The 23,361-nt window shown below is 45.2% G+C and overlaps 1 protein-coding gene and 1 long non-coding RNA gene across 5 annotated transcripts; one reads left to right on the forward strand and one right to left on the reverse strand.

The window, feature by feature from the left end:
- Window positions 1–2,934: 2,934 nt before the first annotated feature.
- On the reverse strand, window positions 2,935–4,988 carry LOC102697285 (uncharacterized). The gene is made up of 4 exons (XR_011189689.1): window positions 4,951–4,988; window positions 4,407–4,475; window positions 3,976–4,047; window positions 2,935–3,706 (listed from the first exon to the last, which is right to left on the reverse strand). It is a non-coding gene; the product is annotated as an uncharacterized lncRNA (long non-coding RNA).
- A 7,239-nt stretch (window positions 4,989–12,227) lies between these two features.
- LOC102697482 (sodium- and chloride-dependent GABA transporter 2-like) lies at window positions 12,228–22,953 on the forward strand. 4 transcript variants are annotated; one of them, XM_015342458.2, is made up of 16 exons: window positions 13,273–13,497; window positions 14,080–14,293; window positions 15,078–15,259; window positions 15,492–15,626; window positions 16,685–16,825; window positions 17,230–17,317; window positions 17,399–17,531; window positions 17,645–17,779; window positions 18,211–18,314; window positions 18,700–18,824; window positions 18,928–19,040; window positions 19,360–19,497; window positions 20,360–20,462; window positions 20,774–20,874; window positions 21,076–21,246; window positions 21,587–22,953. In XM_015342458.2, the coding sequence occupies exons 3-16, from the start codon at window positions 15,079–15,081 to the stop codon at window positions 21,749–21,751; spliced, it is 1,833 nt and encodes a 610-aa protein (XP_015197944.2). In that variant the 5' UTR covers window positions 13,273–13,497; window positions 14,080–14,293; window position 15,078; the 3' UTR covers window positions 21,752–22,953. The 4 variants fall into 4 exon arrangements, with proteins under 4 accessions (XP_015197942.2, XP_015197945.1, XP_015197944.2 ...); XM_015342456.2 differs by lacking the exons at window positions 13,273–13,497; window positions 14,080–14,293 and adding an exon at window positions 12,228–12,444; XM_015342457.2 differs by lacking the exon at window positions 14,080–14,293.
- Window positions 22,954–23,361: the final 408 nt, after the last annotated feature.

Genomic DNA, 23,361 nt, shown 5'->3' on the forward strand with positions numbered 1-23,361 from the left:
GAGAGCTGTCCAGCCTGCTGCTCACGGGCCCAGTGTTTCACCACAGGGGGAGCTCAGACAGTGAGTAAAACGACAGCACAGGAGCCCTGAAAGAGCCCTAACGAGATCCTCCGGTTTCTACCCTTCCAGGGGGCTGATGACTGAGGTTGTAATGTGCTGAGAAGTTAACATTTTTAATACCAATACTTCCCTTTGCTGTATAATCAGTAGAATGTGAATACGAGTTTTAGTTTGAATATCTAAAGCACCCACAAAATACAGCATTAAGAAGGAAGTCTCATGCTGTTGGAATTCCGTCAAGATTTAATATGGAACTGAAACATAAAATTGCTCAACAAGCCGCGGTGAAACTACTGGAGCCTGCAGCGGCGTGTCCCTCGGGCGAGGAGCCGGGTCTAATTACCGACTTGAGCACCGTTAGAACAGGAGCACAACGACTTGAAAAATAGAGCTAGCCCGCCCTCTGCTGGACATAAACGGGAATACTGTTTGTAAAACAGCGAACAGCATAATAATACACTTACATAGCACTTTTCTGGATACTCCATTCAGAGGCATTCACAGACAATGGGGACTCTCCTCCAGCGCACCTGGATGATGTGGTAGCCAAAGTGCACTAGTATTCTCACCACACATGAGCTATCAGAGGGGAGGAGAGCAGAGTAATGAAGCGAGTTGATAGTGAGAAACCATAGGAGGTATCATCGGTAAAGGACAGTGGGAAATCTGTCCAGCAAACCAGGGGTAACACCTCTGTTCTTTCCAAGAGACACCCTGGGATTTTTAAGGACCACAGAGAGAAAGGACCTCTGTTTTCCGTCTCATCCTTTTTAAGTATATTGTCCCCGTCACTATACTGGGGTATTAGGATTGAAACAGACCACAGGATGAGCACCCCCTACTGGCCCCACTAACTTAGTTTTTCCCAGGAGGTCTCCCATTCAGGTACCAACCAGGCTCACACCTGCTGAGCTTCAGTGGGTTGCCAGTTGTGAGTTGCAGGGTCATTTAGCTTCTCACATAAGTTGTGTATTTAGGAACAAGTGTTTAATCTATTGGTTTTCATCAGTTTTCTAAACAGCTTTATTTAGTACACTCACAGGGCCATAGTTTAGTCTATGAGTGGATTATTTAGCTTTAATGGAGATGATTTTACTATGTGCATAATTATTTAGTATGAATCAGTCCAGATTGAGTTTAATCCAAGAGCTCTTGCTCTGGTTTGTGCAGCTCGCAAAGAAGTTTAAGCTTTTAACAGGAACGACTTCCTGGGCTCTTCAAACCTCTTTCATCCCATTGAAACTCACAAGCCCACCCCTGGAAACACTTTCCAACCTCCTGCATGGTGCTTTTCATCATCGCTGTCTCTGAGTTCGAGTCCAGATTGTGCCTGTGTGTGACCACACCGAGCCCCCTCCGGAAGAGAATCTGCTCTTTGTGCTGGACCCCTACTCATTTCAAGAAAAACCCTGGGATGTTTAATGACCATGGAGAGTCAGCACCTCGATTGTAAATCTCATTCAAAGGATCACAGCTCTGCAGGGAGGAGCTCTGGGCTCAGGCGTGGAGAACCCACAACTCTTGATAGTTTCACAGAAGAATTAAGACTCTCAAGACGTAACATAGACTAGTTTATTATAGAGTTATAAAGTTATACAGGATCCTTATATATCACAATAGATCCTCTTTTTATCTCCCCTCTGCCTGTAGTGTGTCCTACAGCCACAACAGCAAACACTATTATTGCAGCCATTTAGGCCTGCAACCTAGACCTTCTGAAGATAGATGTACTGTACTGTACATGGACATTTCTATAAAAGAAATCAGGCCATGTTTTATCAATCTAATTCTTGGTCAAATCTATTCCTGATGTACTTTCAGAATCTTGTTGTTCAGTGGAGACAAGTAGGTAACAGTTCAGGTATTAGATTCAGTATAGTTAAGTATCTACTGATATTAATTGTCATAGAATATTAATCACTGTTCCTCCACACTCATAAGTCTGATCCTAGATTCCAGTTTTTCATACCAGGGATCAACTCTAGAAGTTCCTCCTCCTCTGAGGACCATGTAGGTTAAAAAGCGGTCCACAGCAGGAAACCATTCACTCGGATATGTTACTGGAGGCTACAGCAGGGTCTGTGGATCAGGGGTTGAGAACTGTGCCCAACAGACACACAAGGGCTGATATTACAGTCATCGTCATAGCATGTAGGCCAGGGCTGGGCAGCCTTGACTTCTGGACTCCAGCCACTCCAAGTCTTTTTTAGCTAATCCTTAAGTACCTGGGTTAATGAAGCAATTAAGGATCGAAAACTGGAAGTGCCACAGTAGGGAAATGGTGCCCTGGATCAGCAGGTCTGGTCTAACTGCATCAGCTCTTGCTAATGAACTGAAGGAACAGAGTGAGTTTATAACCTGAGCTGTACCCATCATTCTGTATGAGGAGTGACGTAACAATATCGTTGTGATGTTAACTTCCATTAATCACATGCAGGGAGACACCGCATCGATGATATGCTAAAGGATTAATTGGGAAAGATTTATTAGGGAATATGGAAATTTTACAGTGTGAAAGAAAATTAAATATATTCCAAATAAACTGGGTTTTACAGACCCAGCGTGAAGTAGAATACCATGCACAAACATACAAATATGCCGGAAGAAATAACAAAATATAAAATGTTATATTTTACAACACACCTGAAGAAGGCTCCACGGCCAAAACATTGTGTTTTCTTTCTTCTTTTTTTCAGCATGGAATAAACCTATTACTTGTTCCTATAAAATGTTATATAAACATATTAATTCCCCAACATTAAGTGCTGCTAATAATCTTGTGCATCTTTTTATAAGTTTGATAGTATTAGTGTGTAATAAATAACAGAGAATTACAGGAAAATAACTGATAATGCACTTGAGCTAGCCCCAGGAGATAGTTTAAGGAATTTATTTCTATTCAAGTACAAAAATAGCATTTTTCTTTAAAAAAACAATTAAAAATATATTCTAAAAAATGCTCCCAATCCTTACTTTGCCTAACATACATACAAAATTACAAAATGAAATCACAGCAAGATCAGTGTATAGGTGTGTCTGTGTGTAAGGGTGTGTGTGGAGGAGTGTGTACAGTCCAGACTGGACGTCAGTAAAAAGTCAGGGATGTGATTTTTCTACATCAAATCGACAAACATGTTTAACAAATTCTATTTAACATACACACTAAAGCACAGAGAATAAAAAACAATCACCAAAGTATTCCGAGTTTCATTTATAGAACTAAGAGTTGTGGGTGTCTGGCCAGTGGCTGAAACCCAAAGCCTGAGCACTTTTAAGAAACAGCTGGAAGGTATTTTAAATTCACTACCAGAAAAGCAGAAAGCTTTCCTCTCCTTCCAATGGATCAGTGATGTTTTCTTGCTAGGTAACCTGCAACAGTACAGTTCCACTGAGCTTCCCAAGACACTGGACTTTATTCCTTGTTATTGTACAGTGCTGTACGAGGGGGAACAGCCCAGCATTCTGACAGCAAGGGGCCAATGGGCCATAGCATTAGAAGTCTATTAAAGCACAAAACTCCTCAGATATTTCCAGAAATCCAGCTCACAAAGTGTCCAAATTCTTAATCTTCTTCTAAAATACTAACACAGCCACTGTCCTCTCTTGAGACCTCCAACTCTTCTTCATCACATATTTATCCGGGGAGCTGAAATAAACCAAAAGGGAATTCTTCAATATTTGAATATTCAATAAATGAAAAAATATTTCATTATTTTCAATACAGAAGGAGTGAGAATGATTTAGGGGCATGCAAATCAGGAATAATTCACTCCCACAGAAGCTAGAGAGCACTGTTCCAGAGTGCCCAGCGGGCAACAGGAAGAGAGCTGTTCCGTATCTGCAGAACTGGGTTTCTACAGCATGACACTTTTAAAGGTGGGAGCTGTAGTCTGTGTGCTTTTCAGTTACACTTACTGTCTATTGAATCACGCCGACGATTTCCTCTGATCAGTGGCTCATCGTCATCGGCTCCAGCAGCACCTGAGCCTGAAACACAGCAGCACCTGTCAGTGATCCAGGTGGGTTAAGACACAGGTGGGTTAAGACAGTGGAGTCACTGATCTGTGTTTAATTCAGGGCAGTTACAGCTCACACTGCCACACAGCACTGGCACAGACACAACACACACTTCCAGCTCCTAATCTTCGTTCTGACAGGTTCAGAGGAAACATGTCTGTCCTAATAACACAGGAGCCAAATCAGAGACCCCTACCAGCCTTAATGAAGGACTCTTAATGAGGACAATAAATAATTCAGTAAATTAAAGAGTTGGGCTATGTTTCGACAGCATGACACTGTTAAAGGTGGGAGGGGTAGTCTGTGGTGTTTATTTCAGTCACACTTACTGTCTGTTGGCTCATGCTGGTAATTTACGTCCAGTGGTTCATAGTCATTGGCTCCACCAGCACCTGGGCCTGAAACACAGCAGCACCAGCCTTTCTCTCATATTGATTACTGTATCTAAATCCACATTTAAAAAACAAACTTCAGTATGTCCAAGGTTTGGCAGCCAGGATCCTGACCAGTTTTAGTGCAAGTGATCACACTACTCCTATCCTGGAGTCCTGGCACTGGTTCCCTGTCAGATTTCATGTGGACTTCAAAATGCTCAAGCTCGCCTGTAAGGCTCTGCATGGCTTGACACATCAGTACCTCTCTGAGTTTCTATCGTCCTGCTCCCCAGCTCACAACCATCATTTAATTCTAGTCTCCTGTCTTTTCCCTCATCTTGTCTACACCCTAGGGGCGACAGGGCCTTCTCCTGCTGTGCCCCAACATCAGTATTTGGCATCATATACCTACTAGACCTGTACTATACAAGCTGGAAAGTGCTGTGCTGTACACCCCTGCCCAGTCTGCTACAGTGGTCAGAGCTTATGTCCTTCTTACCTTGTCTGGGCCTGTGATGCCTCAGTTTTTTATAAAGAAGAAGAAGAAGCACAAACATCCCTCCTGCAGCTACGGCTCCTCCCACTGCATAACTGGTGTACTGGGGACGCTGGGGAGGCCCTGCAGGTACAGAGACAGACAGAACGACAGGGATGAAGAGAATTCATTCCTACAAGACTTTGTTAAACTGTTGACCGGAGGTCTCAGACGTAGTTCTTGAAATTAGTGTCTTCTGGTTCTGTCCTAACCTGAAGAGCCATTTAAAAAGTTAACTAAAGAAATCATTCACAAGATTTCTGAGATTTGTGTTGAGGGTTTTCACAACTGATTACTCAAAATATTGCCTTCGTTAAGGACACTGTTATCTATACAATACGAATAATTAGAACAAGTATGTAGTGGAGAGTTCAGGTGCAATGAAACCCAAACAAAATCTGGCTGCACCAGTATCTGAGCCTGACTCCCTCGATCTTGACCTGCTGGTACGATAGAATAAACCAAAGCAACTTCCCTTCTCATCTTCTCATCCCTTCTTTAATGAAACAAAACTTTTATTCTTCTAATTTCTTTATGTAGTTCACTACTAACAGGATAGCAACCACTCAAGTGCTGTGGTAAGAGACTAACAGGGCTGCAGACACAATCAAGTATTTCTAAAAACAGGAAAGCATATCAAAGAGACAGTAAAAGAGAAATGCTTCAATGATCTGCATTCTGACCAACAGAAATACATATTTATTGTATCTACAAATTCATACCTTTGTCTGTTTGCTGGAAGATGTTTATTTCTTGCTCTCCAGTAAATGGGTTTCTGCAAACAATATAGATCTTCTTTTGGGTGTATTCAGTGTGAAAGTACAGGATGGACCTGATCTCAAACAGCCCATCTGTCCTCTCAGTGATGTTGATGTGGACCGTGATGTTCCTGTTGAGCTCGTCAGTCCAGAAAACCACTGGCTTCGGATACCATCCCGAGGAGTGGAAGCTGAGGCTTTCATAGTCATTGAATCTGAAGCTGTAGCTCAGTGGCTTTGCTATAAGAACATAGAGAAGATGAAGAACTTTAGGACTGATGTGATCAGTGCAGGGAAATCTCAGAGACCTGCACCAGTCTACATGAAACAGGTTATTGGCCTTCTATGAAACACCATAGTTCTGCCCATTTGCTGAAATACAACTTGCAGCCTTCCTTCATTTTAATATTGGATATGGTATCCAGAAATCTTTTTAAATAAATAAATATAATAATAAATAAAATAGATTTTTTTTCTGCAACCTTTATTCAACATACTAAAAATGTCCCATTAACAATGCAATAAGGATGCACTGCTATGCAGCCCTGCCGCACAGTCGACAGGAAGAGGCTGTTCTGGAACAACGAGAGGAACTGTGATAGAATGAACAGGTATTACAATGTAACAGCCAGTATCGTACACAATGCTCAGTGTAGTGTTACATTCTCTTCAGTCTGCCTATGGTTGTGGCCGCCTTCTCAACTCACATACAGAAAGGGAAAAATAAAAACCCATAGAAATCCTCACCAGCCACAGAGAGGGTGAGCTGTCCTTCCCCGTAGCCACGGTCAGGGCTCCCCACTCGACAGGTGTATGTCCCAGCGTCACAGAGGGACAGGTCCACCAGCACGATAGAGGCTGAGCCCACAGTTACATCAGAGAAGAGGCTGGTGCGATTTCTGTAGGCTGGGTTCTCAATATCAGGCTGTTCCTGTCCGTTCTCATAGGCAAATACAGTAATGTTGGGCTGTTTCTCCCAGCGCACTGAGACATTCCCAATGGGGACAGAGCCGTTACTGGAGAAGATACAGAGGAGGGTCACGCTGTTCTGGTAGGGGCCAGTGACTGAGGACTTCGGGACAACAACGCGAACATCTGTGGACACAAGACAAAACAGCTGTTACCACAACCCAGGATAGTGTAAGAGAGTAATTAAGAAAACACATTCAAAACCTTATACTTAATCCTACTTTTCAATTGGTGGAGAACAGAGTTACATTAAGGATTTGATTTGATTTTCACACCGGCTGACTTCACAGTATGACCTGTATCTGTGTGGTAGAATAGGATCTGACCTCATGTGTTCTGAAATCAACTACTTGGAGAATGTAAATCAGACATTATATCTCACTGACAATAAACATACATTAGTCCCTTGCTATACGAGAAACCGATGTTAGGGTCTTCATTTATACGAGATGTAGTAATTCCTGCCTGCGTTTTCATTTAATGAGCAGACTTTCACTCTTATAAGCTGGTCTTCATTTCATGCATTTTCTGATAGGAAAAGCAGAAAATTATTTTTTATTCCATTTTAAGTTGTTTTTATAATGAAGGCTTGTGTGTTCTTTAAAAAGAATATACTGAAGTACAGGAAAGTACTTAATTCTTATGCATTGTACTGGGCTGCCCACAGTAAGAGCAGAGAGCCCTGGACAGTGCTGGTCAGCAGGACGGCTCTCTTACCTGCCTGGGTCTTCAGACTGACTCTGCAGAGCAGCATATACACAGTCAGGGTCCAGAGCAGCATGGCAGGACCTCAGCTTCTGTGTCTCCGGTTAATGACAAGAACTGGAGAAGAGAAGAGAAACTTGCTCAGCTCATGGCAATTGGCTGTATATGGAATTTCTACAAAGCACCTTTGCGCTCACTCAGGAACAACTACTCACGCACACTACTATACAGACACATGCCCAGTCTGTAACTGGCACCAAAGAGCAGTCTGAAGAAGATGAATTAGTCTCCCAGTGTGCAGTATCCTGATACTGAAGTCCGAAGACGAACGTGTTTTTTATAAACGGGACGGAAGGATTAGGAGCGGTTCAGACACGCTTTCAAATGGATAATATCATTTTAAAGACAACATTAAGAGACGTTTAATCTTGAAAACTGAAGTGTTCAAAACACTGAAACAGCGGGGTGTAGTTCCAGTGTTCCCCAACAAAAAGCGCAAACTTTGTGATGGATAACATCTTAAAAAGGGATATATGGTATTTTACTCAGACATATATACAGTATTTCAAAAATAAAGTATTTATTAGTAACTACTGTTATATTTGCTTGCTTCAATCACAGTTTAGCACAGAAAGGACTGACAACACTTTTAAAACGACGAAATCACGAATTACTTTCACTTTTAAAAACCACAATTCACAACACGTATTTCTTTAAACAAGAATAGGGAACAGAATGAATGAGCAATAAACATTTTTGCGTTTAACAAGGTGTAACAATAGCATTTAAATACTGTTCTATTCATAATTTATAAATCCACACCAGCGTTATCGTAACTAAAACTGCACTTACACAAGATTATCCTAACAGCTATAGAAGCCCTGGCGGAAACGGGATTCCATAAATTAGTGGTTAAGTACTGTCCATAAAATTTACGTAAAACCGCTGTGATGACCGATATTCTTTGTACAAAAGCTACAAAAAACAGTTTGCACATGAAAAGAAGCACCGAAGTATTCAATCAACACAAAACGACCCTTTGAACTTCCTGAATCCCAGAATGTGTTTGTTACGTTATATCTGCGCCAGGGGGCGGACCGACACAAAAGAGATTCCAAAACCTTCCGATAAGGTTATTATAGTTTCTCAATTGCTTCAATGCAATTACTGAAAGGTTATCTAGATTTTCAAAACAGCGCCCTACAACAGTAGCGTGGATGGCGAAACACTATATTGTAACGCAACGGGGGTCCTGGCGGGCGCCCTTGCCGCATTAGGTCGGCCCCCCACTGTCGGGGGCTTGAACCCGGGACTCCTGCGACACTCTATAGGGACCCAGCCCGGTGAGCCAAAGAGAGACCTCTGTACAGCCCATTAGCTGTAGTCATGCTATCACAGGGAAGGGCGATGACGTCACCTGCTCTGGTAAGCCGGCTCTTACACAGTACCTGTCGGCCGTAAGCGTTACAATATCATTTATGATTGTGTTCACTCAAAATGCAAACGTCAGATATAGACCTTGGTAAAAAGGTGAGATTTAAGATTAGATTTGAAGAGAATTAAAGATGTTGTCTCTCACTGAGTGTGAGGAAGGTCATTCCACAACACTGGCTCAACAACAGAAAAGGCCCCCTTACCAAAAGTCTGTGATTTACTCCTGGGTAGTGAGCAGAGGACCGGCCTCAACTGAACTGAGCCCACGGGAGGGAGTGTAAACATGGAGGAGTTCAGAGATGTATGATGGAGCCAGATTGTTTAGAGCCTTGAGAGTCAGTAAGAGGATCTTGTATTGAATACATGATTTTATAGGCAACCAATGTAGAGACTTAAGTGTAGGAGTGACATGCTGACAGTGTCTGATGTGAGTTAGTAGTCTAGCTGCAGAGATTTGGACATACTGCAACTTGTTGAGAGGAGAGGTAGGGAGCCCCTAGAGTAAAGATTTGGAGAAATCAAGCCTTGATGTTATAAATGCATGAATCAGGCTCTCAGCATCGGACATTGATAGAAATTGCCTAATGTGGGCAATATTGCAAGGATGAAAGCAGATTTCAAGTGTGACTCCCAGATTCCTAACTTTGCCTGATGGCCTGATGTGTGAAAGAGGAAGCCATCCACCAATGATCAACCAGTTACCAGTGAGCTGGTGTTGCTGAAAGATGGAGCAGGAACAGATAGCTGGAAGAGGAGGAGGGTCCAAATGTGAGTGTGTAAGTTGCCGGGTCCAGGGAGTGAGGAAGAGGAAGGCGAAGACAGGCAAACATCTCTAATGAAATAAGGTTCACCAGAGTGCACCATGTTCTAAATCAGGGCCTGACAATGGCAACATGGCAGGAACCTTATCGCACACAGATCCTCAGTAAATGGACCAGGACAGCGTGAGGGCAACACATCCATGTGAGCTGCCATTTCAGATGATGGTGCCACTGCCTACATCCTCACCACTGGGCCCCACAACACAGGCTGTCTGTTTTCCCGGATGCTCTGTATGATACATGTATGATACATATGATATACGTATGTATATACGTATGATACATGTATGATACATATCAGGTACTTCAGGTACTTCTGGTACCTGGAGACGACAGACCGCTGGCGAGGGCTGACTCGCCGGTTCTGCAGAGGTGCAGGACAGTGACAGCTCTCTCCACTCTGCTCCAGTCAGGGAAAGGACAGCTGCCCTGCACGGCCATGGAATTCCTCCCTCACCCCATTGGGGAAGTTTGTGAAAGGAGTGTGACCACCGGCCTCCCAATCGGATGTTTCTCTTGGATGCTGGCTGTGGGGACAGGACTGCGGGTGATTGCACAAGATGAGCGCGGTGTGCAAAATGGTTTCACCTTCATTGCATTCCTGTGAGGTGTGGTTGAAAATCTGTGGTCTAACCATAAAGAGAGAGATGGGAAGGCCAGTGAGATGTGTACAATTGATCGGTTATGTCTCTTCCTTTTACACTTTCGTTTGGTTTCATTTAGTTGTACCACTCGTCTTTCTTGATTTACTGGATTTATGTACTCTAACATTCTGTACAATATCCATTTGTTTTCTTTTTTCTTTTTGATCTTTGTGATAAATCATTTTTAGTATCTCAGGGTATTTTGCACTAGTAGTGTGTAAATTTGCAAATTAAAATAGAGTTTGTGTTCACTGTTCACTGTTCAATAGAGTAAAACAAAATAAAATAGTAAAATAGATTTGGGTTGACATTGTCAGTACTGCTTCAGGAATTTAAGCAATAAAAAAACTTTGATTTAGATTGAATTAGAGTAAAATTGGAGAGTCTCAGAGTCATTTCAGTTCTTCTTTCTAAAAAGAACAGTTCTTCTTTCTAAAAAAATGAAAAGATTAAGAATTTGAGGAAAAACATTCCTGAAAGTAGTGTAAAAGTAGTTAAAATTCAGACACTCCAGTGCTGGACAGAACCAGTGACAGTGACTTAGAAACTCACACATCACACACAGGATCAGGAGATAAAAGCTTGGAGAGAGTGTGCTGACATAGTGACTTGAAGAGAAGCCTGAGTTCTTGTTTTTATTAACCGAGAAGTGTTTATGTGCACTGAAACTTACACACCTTCAAGACATTCAATAAGGTTTTGTCTGTGAACCCGACCAAGTTATTACATAAAGCTAGGCACGAGCCGTTCAACAAACTGCTGAAATATGAAATCAATCATAGTGTTTCTCATTTATACACATTCTTATGTTATGATGTTCTTAAGATTTTGGCCACTATTCTTCTCATTGCTACAAAAGTTTTTGACAATTTAATCTATAATAGCCTACAATGTTGTATGATTGCTTAATAAAAAATACTTTATCAAAATAAAACAAAATATTCAAAATAATACAAAATTCGAACAGACAGACAGTCGGTTTGTACAGATGATGTGGGAATGTGTTATACTCAAGACAACTGTCCTTGAAAATACAGGTATTCAATATAATTACATTTTAGATAATTCTGAGGATCTTTAAAACCTGTACATTTTCAATTACATTCTGAAACCTGAAGTCACAAGTTTTCCCACAGCAGGAAATCTTCAAACCTTCAATCTTTAGCCGATCTGATTAGTCTGTAGATGTTTCATGAACCGCAGGATCTGCTTACTTTTTGTATTATGGCAGAAAGCACCATTCTGTATGTTGGACAGTTTCACAGCTCTTCTGTAACCACCTACAAACTCCTAAAGTTTAATCCCCCCCAGCTGAGAACATGTTATTAAACTGCACTAGTTCTCTCCTGGAACGTCGTCTGTCACTGATTACTGCCAGGGTAAGGGGATCTGTTTTTTCTTCATGACTGGAGAGCAGCTTGCTCATGTCTGTAAGACGCAGTAGGCATTGAACAGTGACAGAACCCAGTAAGAACCAACAACACTTTTATACTCCATGCTTCAGGCTTGCTGACAGACAGCACTTCTCTCCTTGTGATGGAGCACAGAGGGCTCAAGGAAATGAGCAGGTAAGCAGAGGAGGTGCTGAGGTTTCCACTGGACAGGCGTGAGCTAGGAATATGGAGAGCGACAGAGCAGGATGGAGGGGAGACCTGCCGGCTCTTATTGCGCAACACATCAAGAGCGTGAGACGTGGGTCCTAGTGTCCCTGTCTGGCTACCTGCACTTCGGATTTCCTTCCTCCCCTGGCTGCTGTGAAACCGCTGGAGCCTGCAGTGGCGTCTCCCTGAGGCCAGGAGCCGGGCCTATGGGAAGCGAGGGCTGGAGTTGGCCGGGGTGAGAATGGGGAGGTTTATAAGTCAACCTGTAACTCCCCGCGCAGTTAGAGCAGTAACCCATCAGAGCACCTATTGGTTAAGCGGGCCGGGCCTGACTGGGTCCATGGGACTGAGGATCCGGGCTCTGCCAAGGGTCATGCCAGCGACTCATGTCACCACCTCCCTATAAAGGCCTTGTCGGTGCCAGCCGCCTGGACTCTGGTACAGGACGTGTGCAGGGGGAAATCCAGGAGGAGCAGGCTGAAGCGCTGTGGTGTGAAGGCTGTGCTGCACCAGGACCTGCACAAAGGTAACCGATCGCTGCAATGGAGCGGGCAGGGCGCAGTGCAGTGGTGAGGAGGCCTCAGAGACAGAGAGTCCAGGCAGTGGCAGTCTTCTGTCCCTATAGGAGAGTTTCAGTCACACCCCAGTGACTCACCTGCTGGAGCTGATTATTTACTTCTGTGGATAGAGCAGGTGGAGTGACACAGATCAGCTTGCCCAGATTTAGTGTCGATATTATTGGTCTCGTTACAGTTTTCATGAAAACCTTTTAATCTTTTAAACGTAAGTTAATTTTCTGACTGGGAAAAATGGGGCTGAAAATGGATGGATGGTTAAGTTACAATTGCTATGATCATTGCGAATAATAAATTCACTACTGTCCTTTGTAATAATCTAAAACACTCAAAAGTGTCCCATTGTTACAGAACGCTTTCGTTGATCCAGTACAGATAATGGGTTTCAAGCTTTGACAGCTCCTGCTCAGTGGACAAAATGAGATTCTGGTCCAAAAGGGAGGAGCACAGAGAAAGTAAAGCCCGCACAGAGACAAAGGTGCAGTCGTCCAGAACTGTCCACTGTCAGGCTGTGACCAGAAAGCAGTTCACTCTGGGTTGTTCAGAGAAGCCCAGTCTAATTTGGGAGCTGTTAGGCGCGGGCTCTGTGGCACACGCTGGCTTTATTAATTTCATAGTGAATCATGGTCAGCAGCTGTGGGACAGCCCTGGAGGGCGGTCATGCCAGCTGCCAAGTTCAGCAGGGTGGCACAGCCCTGCAATGAGCTCTTACTGGCCCCAGCTCAGGGAAAGGGGGGCGATCAAGGCTTTAATCCCTCCTCCTGGTGCCTGCAGCGCCGAGGGAGCCCTGCAAGTTCTCGGTGGCTCCGCCTCACACACTGACACACACATGCATTCACACTGGGACATTAGCACACAACTTCCCACATGGATGATCAGACTCACTGTGCCAGAGGCTAGGAGAAGGAGCCGGGGGACATGTTGCAGCTCAGCTCTCTGCTGCTATTTTAACACAGCCAGACTTCCAGCCAGTGAAACTCCTGGACACCTCCAGCCTACAGCAGGTACTTGCACTGAGCTCTTGTTTCTCCTCAGGTTCATGTTCTTGTCCATTCTTGTGATTGTTTCTCGTTCCTCGTTGTTGCTGCTCTTGACTATTCTTCAGTTTCCTGCTATGTGGCCGGTGCCTTGACCTGCTTATAGCAAACTGAAAGCATTGTTTTAAAACTCGCTTCGGTTCTTGAATGTAGGCCAAAGGTCACAGGCACGAGAGTGTTTTAGCAAGGGGGATTTGCAGAGTCTTTCTCCTCAAACTTCCTGCCTGAGGCTTGTGTAGATACAAGGGCATTTCTGCTCGTTCTGCATGCTGTGGAGTGGGCTGGCATTTGCTCTGCATGCTGTGGAGTGGGCTGAGACTGGCACAGGAACATGGACATGCTTGCTTGCTCTTGTCTGCACACTTTGAAGTGGGTTGACTGAAACTGGCAGGGTCCGTTAACCAGTTTACCCCTCTGGTTCTTGATGAGTTGGGTTAGCAGGTGGCTGAGAGGAAGATTACATTGAACATGCAAAGCTGAGAGTAGGTATCATGCTTTTAAAAGAACACTTTGTGTGGTAGTATTTACAGCTCTTTTCTTTCTCTAAAGTACACAATTGCACATCTAAAACCCTGGCTCAGCACAGTGACTGAAAAAGAAGTCAGGATCTTTTAACAGCAGAAAATACTTGGATATGGACCCCCCTTCCCCTGTGGAAGGATGGGGCTCAGCTTGAACGACTGCTGCATAGACTCGGCTAAGCCCCATCAAAAGATACTGAGCCCAATTTCCAAGATACAAAACCAGAACTGGTAGAAAAAATGTGAGTATACTTCTTCAAGAAAATTAAAAGTTATGCCTGCCAAATACTTTCTTTCTTTTTGAGGTCTCCAGGCAATCTTACCCTGGCTAAAGATTTGGGCAGTGCAGCTTCCCCTGCAGTGCACACAGGAGCTGGGAACACAAAAGACGTATTTGAACATCAGCCTGGGTCTCTGATCCTGGTCCCCCGCAGTGCTCAGATAACCTTATCAGGCTGAGTGACAGGGAGGCAGATATCTGCCAGAGGGTAGGGAGGGGAGCTTGAGGGGAGCGGAAATATCTTGTTTTACGTCTTGTCTGCTTCACTGGCAATTGAAGCTCACAGGAGTGCTCTGCGGGACACCCCGGAGGAGTGAGCTGGGCCACAGGTGGATTTTCTTCCTGTTCTAGTTTCCACGGAAGCAGCCGGTCAGTCACTGTTTTTCTGTGCCTTACTAAATCAGTAAAGAAGTTAATGCCTGCCACTATCACATACATCACCGCTCAATCTCAGCCTTCACCACGTGGCCAGCCAAGAGTCTCCAAATCACGGGGCGGTTCCTGGGGTAGCATCCAACCCAACGGGACAGCTCTGCTAACGTCCGTCCAGAGAGGGGTGCTGATTCACCTCTCCTCTCTGTGCTTTATCGATATTTTACTCCTGTTTACCACAGTCAGCTCTGAAATGACCATGGTATGCCACAGAAAACACTGGGAGGGTTTTGCGACGGAAGCCACACAGAAGAGCGCATGCTTGATCAGAGAGTGTTTTCCTGTCTTTTTCCCGCTGCCTGTCCTCGGAGCAGTATGGAGAAGAGTGCTGCTGCATCAGTCAGGCGCGATGTTGCCCTGCCCACGACGGGACAGGAGATCCAGGAGAGGGGCCAGTGGGAAAGCAAGCTGGAGTTCCTGCTGGCTGTTGCTGGACAGATTGTTGGTTTGGGCAACGTGTGGAGGTTCCCCTACCTGTGCTACAAAAACGGAGGAGGTGAGAAGGAGACTGTTAATATAGCTGAGATGGCAGCTTGCAGTGTGCTTAACTGTGTGACTGTGAGCAGCACTGATAGCATGGAGCCTGGCTGTGGGTCAGAATGGCATTACTTTCTATTCTGTATTTACTCGCAAGCTACTAGTTGCTGCTTTTCCCTGGTCCCCAGCTCCTCCAGCACAGGAAGGTCAATTTAGTGATACTGGAGTAACACTGTATTTTCATCCTGCAGGTGTCTTCCTCATCCCCTATGTCCTGTTCCTGTTTACCTGTGGGATCCCCCTGTTCCTGCTGGAGACGTCTCTGGGGCAGTACACCAGCCAGGGGGGCATCACTGGCTGGAGGAAGATCTGCCCCCTGTTTGAAGGTGGGCATCTGGGCTTTCATCCAGATTCACTTGGTACCGGCTGTGTGCATAGTCCAGGAGTGCTCAAACAGCAGGTGCTTTCAATTACTTCCATGGTTGGGTTTTGGTATGGTCAGCCCTAATCAATCTAATCATTATCTGATTGATGCATTGATAATGCATTCATTTGTGTTAGGAAAGGCCTGTTTAAGCCAATTATCTTTACCAGAGTGAACAGAAGGATCCCGTATTAGTTTCTGTAAGTAGGTATTCACCACTTTCATCTGCACACTGTTTAAGGGAGAACAGGGTGTCCCACTAACAAGCCAAAAGCCCTACATTGTGAAAGGCTGAAGATTGGAGTCCTCTGCTCACATGCCTGACCTTTTGGTGTACTGGGTCATGCTTTGCTTTCCTCCTACATGTTGTTTAGCGGAGATAACAGCTACAAGCTTGCAGGGCTTTTCAAGGGTTAAAGACAAAAAATGAGTTTTGTTTGTCACACTGTGACCGAGCCCGGACACACCACTCCGGCAGCTTTGGCCTGTCAGGCAGTGGAAAACCTTGATCTGTTCACCTTTCACCCATTTATCTGCCACCCCCTGCTCTAAAATCAAGCACACCCTTAATAACCTGCTGCAGTCCTGCCTGGATGTCTTTTCAAGGCAAGCATTTTACATATTTTAAGCCAATTTAAACAAACTCGTTTTAAATGAATTAGTCATCTGTAAAAATATCTGAGAACAATACAATACCTACACATCTGCTGATGTGTTATGTGAATACAAGCCAACCTTTGAGAAGTAGCATGTCTGACGTTTCCAAATGACTGTATTGAAACGAATATTTTATGGGCTAAGGAGATGCCAAAATATCTCATTTTTAGGAGGTGGTATGGATTAGCTACTGCGGACGTATAAAAATGGTAGCTTACACTAAGGAGACATTAATTATTGCGTGCCGCTGAGCCGAGATTGTACTTTTAATTAACAGAAGCCACATGAGGTGATTTCTTAAGTTGCAGTGTGTTTATTCAGTCATTAAACTGGCATTTTAAATCCCCTGTTTTCCGTGTCTAGGACTGGGCTATGGGGGTCAGTTGATTGTCCTCTATTCCACCATCTATTACATCATCATCCTGGCCTGGGCCTTCTTCTACCTGTTCTCCTCCTTCAGTGCCGAGCTGCCCTGGGCCAGCTGCAGAAACACCTGGAACACAGGTGTGGGTTGTTTTTTCAAAATTGAGAACCACTGATCTGGAAGTAAGAGGCAAAGAAATCAATGGAGTCTACAACACCATCTCCAGAGAGAGAGAGAGAGAGAGAGAGGGAGAGAGAGAGAGAGTTCTAGAACACAGGCACTGGAATATAGAACACAATCACCAGAGAGAGAGAGTTCTAGAACACAGTCACTGGAGAGGGTCACTTTCACCAGAGGGATTGGGAGGTCTGGAACACCGTCACCAGGGAGATGAGGCGAGAGAGTGAGGTCTAGAACACAGACACTGGAGGGGACTAGAATGCCATCACCAGAGGGATTGGGAGATCTGGAATAAAGTCACTAGTAGACAGGGAGTCTAAAATAAGGTTACAATGACTCATTCCTTCTTCCTCGAAACCAACAGACACCTGCATGGATTTTGATAAGCAGAACCAGACAGCTAACTGGACGGCCCTGGATAATGCCACCTCACCTGTGAAGGAGTTCTGGGAGTAAGTATTGACAGAGCGCAAAGCAGCTCCAGACCCTTAATAAAGCTGGAAAGATGGTCCTGACCTCTCCCCTCCCTGCAGGAGGAGGGTGCTGACTATCTCCGGTGGGATTGATGAGGTGGGCAGCCTGCGCTGGGAGCTGGCGCTGTGCCTCCTGCTGTCCTGGGTCATCTGTTACTTCTGTGTGTGGAAGGGTGTGCGGTCCACAGGGAAGGTGAGGGTTGGGGGAAACTACCTGCTGTTCGAGGGGGAGGGGGGTTCTGGGAAATTCTCTGAGAAACAATCAGGTTTTGTCATGTTGAGAACATAGTTCTCTCTCCCCCTCAGGTGGTGTACTTCACAGCCACTTTCCCCTATGTGATGCTGGTGGTGCTGCTGGCCCGAGGACTCACCCTGCCTGGAGCCATTGGAGGCATCATCTTCTACCTCTACCCTGACCCAGCCCGGCTCGCCGACCCACAGGTAGTCCTGAGCCCATGAGAGCACGCATGCTTATAGTCTGGGCTGAGGAAAGGAACAGTGGTGAGGCTTATCTCAGAAGATTAGTCTTGGGTTGGACTTTATTCTCAGGGTATTCCCAGTTCAGAGTTAGTATTATATATCGTCTGCTGGTGGTGATAGTTACATTGTGCCCAGAACCTGTCTGTACAACAGACGAGACTCTCCAGAAATGGAACTTCTAGATACCTGCTTGACTGATGCCTCTACTGTAGCCTTGCGCAGAAAATGCCGAAATGTGATCTGAAAAACTATATTAAGCAAACATGTTTTCATCTTTCAGTTGAAGACAATGTTGCTTTTCTTGTTTTTATGCTCCAAATCCTTCACACTGATTTCCTCAAGGTAAAACCTAAAGTAAAGACCTGATGGCATTGTCTTTATTTCTGTGGCAGGTGTGGATGGACGCAGGGACTCAGATCTTCTACTCCTACGCCCTGTGTCTGGGTTGTCTGATGGCTCTGGGCAGCTATAACAAGTACAACAACAACTGCTACAAGTGAGGGTGCTCATGGACCAAGAGAGGGCTGGATGGGGCAGTGCTGGGTGATAAAATCCCAGAATGCAAAAGAGAGATACATTCAGAATGCCGGCCTGTAATTAAGATCTCTGCTTTGGTATCCTAATTATCAGGACACACTAATAGTCAGATTTTGTTTCTGTTTTTCTATCTTCTCATAAAATACTTTTTGGAAAAAAACATTACAAATTGTTTGTGAACCCCCACGCACCTTGGCTGATTCATGTCCAGAACATGTGAGCAATTTAGGAGGAGCTGTGAAGGATTTCTAATGAATGAGGAGATATCCCCCCCAAAGAGCATTAGTGGGTCTCCAGATGAGCCCCCCCACCTCCACCTAAAGTCAGCCTCTCTCCTGTCCCAGGGACTGCGTCTACCTGTGCCTCCTGAACAGTGGTACCAGCTTTGTGGCTGGATTTACCATCTTCTCTGTGTTGGGCTTCATGGCGTATGAGCAGGGAGTGGACATCTCGCTGGTGGCTGAGTCAGGTAAGGTGCTCATAAAGAGACAGAGCAGAGGCTCTAAACTACACTTTGCTGCTAGGAGGATCTTGCCTCTATGTGTACATGATGTCTCTGCGCACGTGTGCAGGTCCTGGTCTGGCGTTCATTGTGTACCCGCGTGCGGTGGCCATGATGCCTCTACCCCAGCTCTGGGCCGCTTGCTTCTTCCTCATGATCATCCTCCTGGGGCTGGACAGCCAGGTAGGGACACTTTCTGCTACTCTTCAGCCTGACAGAGACTTCTGGGTCCCTTCTCGACTCTGATCCTTTTGGCTCAAGACGTGGCCTGTGGAGGATCTGGGATTCGTTTTATGTCCACTCTCTCCCTTCGCTCCACGCCCTCACCTCCAGCAAGTTCCTCTCCCTGTCCTGTACATGTGTACATGTGTAAGACAGGCCTGGCCTTCTCCTGCATCAGCACCCTGGTTTTGTGCAATTCTCATTGTCATCCCAGACCTGCTAGACAGACACGTAGTGACTATCAGTAGTCTCTCTGACCTCTGTGTCTCCCTCCCCTCAGTTTGTCGGGCTGGAGTCCCTGGTCACAGCGATCTCGGACCTGTACCCCTCATTCTTCCACAGAGGGCATCGCCGGAAGATCCTGCTGCTGGGGATCAGTGTGGTCAGCTTCTTCGCCGGGCTGCCCATGGTCACAGAGGTGAGGGCAGCTGTGAAGGGCGCAGAGCTGTTTGGCCTGCAGGGAGTGGGAAGTGCAATAGTTTGTATTGAGGCATCCTGTGTTTGGCTGGAATTGTGGGTGAGGTGATTACACAGCTCTTATAGATATATAAATATCCATGCTTTAAAACGATAGCACACGGCCAAGTTTCTCTGTTTACATCTTGTGGGCTTAGAGAACAGGGGAGTGTCTGACTTTATTACCTAGAGGCTGAGTCTAAAATTAGGTTTGATCATTTTAAAAAAGCAAGCGCTGATGGAACAAGGCTGAGCTCTCAGCCTGTGAACTAGGAGCACATGGATACAGAGTAAACAGAAGAGATGGTTATAGTTTAAAAAAAACATTAAAGGCACAAGACAAGCTCTTTCCTAAAAACAAACCCAGGTTTGTGTCTAAGAAAATACAGTTGACTTAATTATTGGGAAGAAGAGAACACTCTGCAAAGCTGCCCAGTTTCTAAAACAGTGGAAAAGTACACCAGGCTACAGACACGAGGGAAAAACAGCTCTCAGAATCAACAGGAGGAAACAGATAAGAGTACTGCAGTGCAGACAAAAAAGAATGCCAAACATCTTTTAAAATAATTTAAATGAAAAAACTATGAATGTTTAACTAAACAGTACACTTGATAAAATAGGATTAATACCAGAAGAATAAAAACTAAAGTGTAAAACTGCTAAATAACAATTAAAGGCTTATGTTTACAAAGGACAATTCCAGCAGCACACCCCAGCTTGTTGTGTTGAGTAACTGGCACTGAGGGACCACAGGAGATAGCCCACTGGGACCTGCCAGGGAGGGAGGGGAAACTGACCGTGTCCTGTTTTCTCTCCTGCGACAGGGAGGGATGTATGTCTTCCAGCTGTTCGATTACTACGCCTGCAGCGGGATGACAATCCTACTTATCGCCATCCTGCAGTCTGTGTGTGTCGGCTGGGTGTACGGTGAGTGCAGAGGTCACACTGCAGCTCCTGTCTGCTTTTCTTCTCCAGCCCAGTGCTCCTGCAGCCAGGCACTGACCAGGTTAACTCACTGTTGGCGGAACCATCGCCGGCTCCATCGCCGGCTCAGTTCTTCCCCCTTGTGGCCAAACACTGAATTTAAAAGAATGATCTTTCACCCGTATCGCTCTGCCTGCCTCCCTATGACGGCTTTACCAGGATCCCTCTGCTTTCTTATCTGATCTCGTCTTTTCAATTCCTCTGGTTACCCTTTACAACCTTTGTTAGAGTAATTGTTGGACTTAATTCCACAGGTGCTGACCGTCTCTATGACAACATTGAGGACATGATTGGCTATCGGCCCAGGCCTCTGATTAAGTACTGCTGGCTCTACATCACCCCGGTCATCTGCACAGTGAGTGTCACCAGTGGAGCGTAGAGCTGCACAGAGCTCCTGTCTCACACCTGTCCTCTCTGCATAGAGCTCTTGTCTCACACCTGTCCTCTCTGCATAGAGCTCCTGTCTCACACCTCTCCCCTCTGTACAGAGCTCCTCTCTCACACCTGTCCCCTCTGCACAGAGCTCTTGTCTCACACCTATCGTCTCTGTCCCTAGGGTACCTTCATCTTCTCCCTGGTCAAGTACACGCCTCTGAAGTTCAATAACACCTATGAGTACCCCTGGTGGGGCTATGCGGTTGGCTGGTACTTCACCCTCTCGTCCACTCTCATGGTCCCCCTCTGGATGGTTTATAAAATGCTTTTGACCCCAGGGACACTGAGACAGGTAAGCTGTGACAGGAGGCATCAAGCACATGTCCATTCCAAAATCTGTGGTACGATGTGTCTGTCATCAAATCTCTGTCATCAGTGATATGAGCTATCTAACTACAGATCTAACAAAGCACTCTGTCAGCACCTTTTTGCTTATCCTGTTTCATACAACATTGCCTCACATCCCGTGTAGTACAGCAGTGTGTAGGTTTCACAGCAATAAATATGCCAAAAGAGGATCATGTGACTAAGAGCATTTTCAGGGCCAGTAGGAGGTATGTAAGGCCCTATCCCCTCCTGTTACCCCTCCCATGCCCCGCCCTCTGATTGTGTGTCTATCCTGGCCCATGCAGAGACTGGACCTTCTCTGCCAGCCCTCTGAAGACCTGCTCTTCTCCAGGAAGCAGCAGGAAGCCTTCTGCCCTCTGACTGCTGACCCCTCCAGGTGTGCTGGGAAGTGCATTCCACATGGTGACAGCAGGCCAACAGACTTCACCCAGGACTCTGGACCTCTGTAGAACCCCTGCCTATGACTCCTTATGTGCTGGAACACAACAGGGCTCATCAAGGGTTTGCTGAGGCTGTATGCTTTAATTCACAATTTTGAGGTGTGTGGTAACTGAGTTTTGACTAGTGCCAAATGATTCAGATGATGTTATTTTTTCCATCCCAGGAAGAGCCGAGGCTGCGGCCTTTATTACGAAAAGTGTATCTGGCACAGTGACTGTCAAACACTAAGACACAATACAGCCAGGCTCACCAGTGGCCATGGAAAGTTGAAAACAGTCCTGTCTAAAGAAAACATCGCTGGCATCATTTACAGCCGAGAGCTTTCACTGCCCTTATCTATTTGAAAACTGTAACTCCAGAATTACAGCTCAGTCAGGCTTATGAGGAGAACGTATTGATCAGTATTGATCGCACCAATCAGACAAGATGGGACAGGGAGGAGCGGCCATACTGAAGTGTCCCTGGGAGACTGACACTAAGCTGAGCCTATGTAGGCTGAGCCAGTGACATCGCTGGACTCGAGCCTGGCATGGAGGTGTTAAGTCACCTGAAAGTACCTCTGTGCCAAGACCTACAACACTAAAAGGTGCTTTACTAACCTAAATTAAAGAGTTCTCTAGCCGATGTGAATGTTTGGGAGGGGATGGGGAGGAGAGCTCACCTGTGTCTTTTCTTCACTTCACTGCTGGACTGACAGATGGATCAATTCTACAGTGTACGAAACCTGCTCTTACCTCCAGCACCACCCTGAGTGCGAGTTACAGCTAGGGTTAAATCAGGGGTGACATCACTCTGGCCCTGGAGTTGCTCAAAAGGTCACAAGCAAGGCTGTATTTTTAGACTGTCTGAAAGTGTAACCTTGACATTAAAGTTGACAAAGAGAGGTATTCAAAAACTCCCTTTGTGAATTCATCCTGCATTGAACTATACAGTACAGTATATTCAATATTTGAATATATAAATAAAGAAAATCCTTAGAATGAAGGCAATATAAAGACATTCTGTAAAACATTATATGATTTACTGTAATTTGAGTCAAATTACTAAATAAATCAGAAACTTTGTCATCTTGTACTGGAAATCTGAAAAAAATCTAGGAGCTTATGATGCTTGTTGGTTCACAGATTGAGAGAGGTGATCTTAATTAAAGTTCTACACAAATTAAAATGCAGTAGTTGGGCTATAACCACAACACTCTCCAGATCCTGAATGTGCCTCCTTGTTGTTTCTGTGTAATTCCATTTCATTGGCTGTGGGAAGGGGGCGGGGCCTTGTGACTGCAGCCAATCCTGGGAGGCTATGTGCAGTGGAAGATTAGTCACATGTGGGGGGTTGTGCCAGGCAGAAGGCCAACCTGGGCACACAGGAGGAGGTGGGGGCACACGGTGAGCTCTACAGCCCAGCAGAACTCCAGCAGTAATGGTCTTGTTTATGTTAGGATCCCAGCTGTCAGTCACGTCAAGGGGTTATTCTGTTACCTGTCTAGGATTACAGCAAACTGACGTGACTAGCTTACAACATTAAGACCCTCCAGGAACCTTGACAATTTCACCATCGCCAGCCCCTTTATATGTAGAAACTATGGGAAATTTAAACCCGAGAACAAGAGGCAGCTCTT

This window comes from Lepisosteus oculatus, chromosome 5, assembly GCF_040954835.1.
Source record: "Lepisosteus oculatus isolate fLepOcu1 chromosome 5, fLepOcu1.hap2, whole genome shotgun sequence".
In the NCBI taxonomy this organism is placed as follows: domain Eukaryota; kingdom Metazoa; phylum Chordata; class Actinopteri; order Semionotiformes; family Lepisosteidae; genus Lepisosteus; species Lepisosteus oculatus.